At 45.7% G+C, this 4486-nt stretch overlaps 1 protein-coding gene across 1 annotated transcript; it reads right to left on the bottom strand.

Annotated features, from left to right (window-relative positions):
- Nucleotides 1–606: 606 nt before the first annotated feature.
- Nucleotides 607–4140, bottom strand: LOC123398398 (noroxomaritidine/norcraugsodine reductase-like). The gene is made up of 5 exons (XM_045092874.1): nt 4004–4140; nt 3707–3914; nt 3392–3617; nt 1414–1520; nt 607–947 (listed from the first exon to the last, which is right to left on the bottom strand). Exons 1-5 carry the CDS (start codon nt 4087–4089, stop codon nt 783–785), a joined length of 792 nt encoding a protein of 263 aa, XP_044948809.1. The 5' UTR covers nt 4090–4140; the 3' UTR covers nt 607–782.
- Between the last annotated feature and the right edge of the window lie 346 nt (nt 4141–4486).

The following is a 4486-nucleotide window of genomic DNA, read 5'->3' on the forward strand; positions in this document are numbered from 1 at the left end:
GAGTCTGAATAGCAGCTACGTGCGACTTCGACACCCCTAGCCCACTAAATACCCCTCCTAGTTTCTATTTTATTTCAATCTGACTTTTCTTCCTCCTTATTTTTCATCCGCACCCTCCTTCGCCGATGGTCCAGTTGTACCTCCTCGATCGATGTTTCTATTTTATTTCAATCCGACTTCTCTTCCCCCTTATTTTTCGTCCGCACCCTCCTTCGCCGATGGCCTAGCTGTACCTCCTCGGTCGACACACATGCATTGCCAAACCTCTGCAAACCAGCACTGACGCGCCATCCGCGCCATCCACCCAGGACACGTTCGTAGATTGTAGGCAGGTGCGCCCCCCTCGACGTCGTCCATGGTGGTGACCACACCCGATAAGTGCTCAGTCAAATATCATTGAGCTTATTTTCGAACGCCATGTGATCACATGCCGGTTCGTAGACCAACTAGTGATGATTAAAAACAATGAAGAAAGATGAAAGCATGTCACTGTCATTGCCCTCGCCCCTCACCGGAGCTCATCAAACTATGATGTTGTAAATAATCGAGAAGTCGTCGTGATAAAGCCTCAAAGGACTAATGCATCAAAACATTAACCATAGCCGATGAAGAGAAACACAGATTAAAAGGATCCACTTTTTAGACACACGAACTCACATGAACAAATACCAAAGCCATATGGATCAATGAAGAAAAATACCGACATAATCACACACCATTCATCAAAGAGACACCTCACACGCGCTTCAACGGCGCTAGATGCACCGCCGGGGCTAAAATAATTAGCCACTAATGGTTCGACCCCCATCGACATAGATGACCTGGCCGGTGATGTATGAAGCTGCCGGCATGCAAAGGAACGACACCGTCGACGCCACCTCCACTGGCTCACCAAGTCGATGCATTGGAGTTCGCAACAGTGTACTTTTAGTGACCTCCGGATCCACCTGTTAAATTCGATCCAACAATTACCAGTTCTTTAAGCATCAACGATTTGCTAGGCAATTAAGATGTACAATATTATCTCGGTCCGGGTTTATAAGGTTTCCTGTAATTTAGGCATTTAGGTCAAACTTGGACCGCATGTTTGATTTGCAAAACATAATTGCTATCTCACGAAATTTATATTGTTGGAGTTGTATTTGAAAGAAGCTTCAAATGTAACGTTTTTACTACATATGACTCATATTTTTTGACACAAATGCATGGTCAAATTTTAACACAACATATGAGAAGTCATAATAAACCCGGACAGAGGGAGTAGAAAATATGAAAAGTAAAAGTCGCATTTCGAAAAAAGAAGCAGAAGAGTATATTAAAATGTCCCATTATAAGGACTTATTTGTATAAATTAGTCTGGTGAAATATTTAGGCTTATGCATTTATATTTTTCATGTGGTGTTTGGTGCGTACACTCTTTTGCAGCTCGGTATTGATCCCACCCGGAGCGACGGAGTTGACACGAATCTTGTCTGGAGCCCACTCGGCAGCAAGGCTCCTCGTGAGCTGATTAATTCCTCCTGCATGCGTGAGATAATAATATATTAATAATTCCAAAGGAACAACTTAGTTCAATTTTAGAACAATTAAAATTGGCAAATCCAATCCCTCAAAAGGCTTGTGGACCCGGGCGGACAGTGGTCTGTCAAGTCTCAAATAATGCACTCTATAATCAAAGACCTTAAATTAAAAATCACAAATTCATACTATTAGATGCAAGGTAGTAATATTTAAGCGGAGCTTAGCTGGCTCCGCCATGTGGTCCGGCGGCTGGCTGCGCCCCTTGCACCGTCGCACCGTCGGACCAGTCGCCGACGAGGTAGAGTAGGACATCGGGCACTAGCCGGCCACGAGAGTCGAGCTCCCGCCGTCTTTCATGTCCTACTCTTCCTCATCGGAGCCCGTGACCCGAACTGTGTCGATGGATGTGAGATCGATAACGGATCCCTCCTAGAAGGAGCCGACATCCACCACAAAGTGATTGCGACGCCCGTAGTGGTTCACCATACCGTATAGTCTATACGAGGCATCGAAGAGTGCGACTTTGCCTCCAATATCCCCCGCTGCGAGGGATTCCGCCACCTCCCGCGCCCACTGCCTCGCACGGGGGCACGCAACGACATGTTTTCATCGAACAAAGTCAATGGCGCGTCCGCATCAATAGAGTGGATGTGCATCCGCCACCGCGTTCAGATGCCAAACGGACGGCACCGCCTATGATGAGGCGGCAACGACACACCTAGCGCCGGATCCATGTGCCATTTGGCATACGCAATGGATTTTCGTCAGTAGAAGTCCTGTGCTATAGTGCACGAGCCTCCTCCCGGGAGCGGAGAACCGCAAGACGGATGCCCATCTCCTTCTCTGGGCCGGCCGTTCAATCACAAAATTTCTAAGAGCATCCCAAACGAAGAACAAGTTTGGGCCTCCCGCTGTAGATGCTTTTAGAGATTTATTATATTTTGCGGAAGTCTTATAGATTTAACTATTAATATCGTATATCATTTAGATGAAAGATAATATCTCACATCTAAGTATAAAAGTAGTCGTGTGTGTCATGATAATGCAGACGCCAGGTTCGCCTCATAGCTCAATGGTTAGGTTTATTATGAAACCATCACATCAAAGTTTAAGTCTTTAATCTGATATTGATGTTTGTATCTTTTGAATTTATTACAGTCCTTCGGACGATGTATAGATGTACAGTGTCGATTAAATCTTTTGAAGATGTTTATAAAGATGGGATGTACATGCGTCTATAAAAATAAATGTATGTGTATATACATGTGCGTCCACGGAGAACCGGCGTTTGGCTCCCGGGAGTCAAGGAGGCCGAAATTTTTGAAAAATTCAAAATTCAAAACTTTTAGTTTTAAAAATCTGAAAAAATATACAACTAAACAAGGATGTGATCCGCGTGCGTGCAAAATTTCAGATCGAAATACTTTGAAACGTGACCTGTATAAAAAAGACAAATTCATGGTCTGAAATGATGAATAGTAACCTGTGTTAAAAAGTTTCAGATTTATCTTTTTTGCACAGCCCTCATTTCAACGTATTTTATTCTGAAAATTTACACACTTGTGTATTATACCTTCATCTATCTATGTATTTTTTTTCAGATTTTTTAAAATATTAAGATAGAATTTGCATGAAATTTGGAGTTTGAATTTAGAAGCCTTCATCTATCTATGTATTTTTTTTCAGATTTTTTAAAATATTAAGATAGAATTTGCATGAAATTTGGAGTTTGAATTTAGAAGCCTCCATGAAGCTCAGGAGCCAAAAGCAATTTCCGTGCGTCCACGTTTCGTATTGTGTTTAAGAAATATAAATAAGAACTCGAGGCTTGTGCCGTAGAAAAATCGATCAAGAGCCTTGGTTTGCATACCTTTTGTGATGCAGTATAGTGCGAGGGTGGGGTATCCAAGTGAGCTTGCAATTGAGGAGATGTTAACGATGCTGCCTCCTCCGGCGATGGCGGCGTGGAGGAGGAAGGGGTGTGCGAGCTGACTCAGGTGCAAGGCCGACTCTAAGTTGGTCGACATGAGATGCGAGTACTCCTCCGCCGTCCACTCCACCGCCGCCTTCGCCAGATTCCGTCCCACGTTGTTTACCTGCATATAGATACAGAGTTGGTGCCAAATAATGATCCGAGCTGAAAATTAACTTGATCAATCAATCAAAGAGAGTGATCTGATCTTACTAGTATGTCGAGCTTGCCGTCCAAGGATTGCTTCACCGTCTCCATGAGCGTCTCCCTCTCGGCCCGCACGGAGACGTCGCAGACGGAGACGGTGACCGGAAGCTTCATCTCCTCCCACCGCCGACGGCACGCCTCCAGCTCCACCGCGTTCTCGGAGCAGGTGTGCACCCGCGCCCCCAGCCCGACGAGCTCCTCCACGATTGCGTGCCTGCCGTCTGATGCCAGTCACCACTCTAGCATGCAGCTTATACGATACTTACATGAATACATCATGCAGCATGCAACGTACGTACGTACCCAATTCCTCTGCTGCCGCCGGTGACCAGCGCCGTTGCGCCGGCGAGGCTCCACCTCTGCTCCCTGCTAACTCCAGCGGCTGCCATCTCCCTCTCTCTTTCTCCTTCTCTGTGTCTCGGCGTGTCTTGTTGTGTGGATGTCACTTTCTCTCTTATTATGTGATAATGTGAAGATCAAACAGGCCACGTTGGAGTGACCACGCCCACACATGCCGGATGCACACATTCCTGCCACCGAAACACGCGTCTCACATGCCGGATGTCCCATCGCCTCTTTGGATCCCAGAGTAAAATGACATCTAAGGCTAATTCCAACGCACGATCGTACCTCCGTTTCATTCATTTCTCGTTTATCTAGTGTGACAATGAGTTCATGTGTGCCCGCTCGAATTTTTAAATACATCGGTTGTACGTCCACGGCGGCCCCACGAGCTGCTGCGTACTATGCATAGCAATGCTGGACTTTTTCACTGTTTTGACCCAC

The sequence above is a fragment of the Hordeum vulgare genome, chromosome 5H, assembly GCF_904849725.1.
Source record: "Hordeum vulgare subsp. vulgare chromosome 5H, MorexV3_pseudomolecules_assembly, whole genome shotgun sequence".
Taxonomy (NCBI): domain Eukaryota; kingdom Viridiplantae; phylum Streptophyta; class Magnoliopsida; order Poales; family Poaceae; genus Hordeum; species Hordeum vulgare.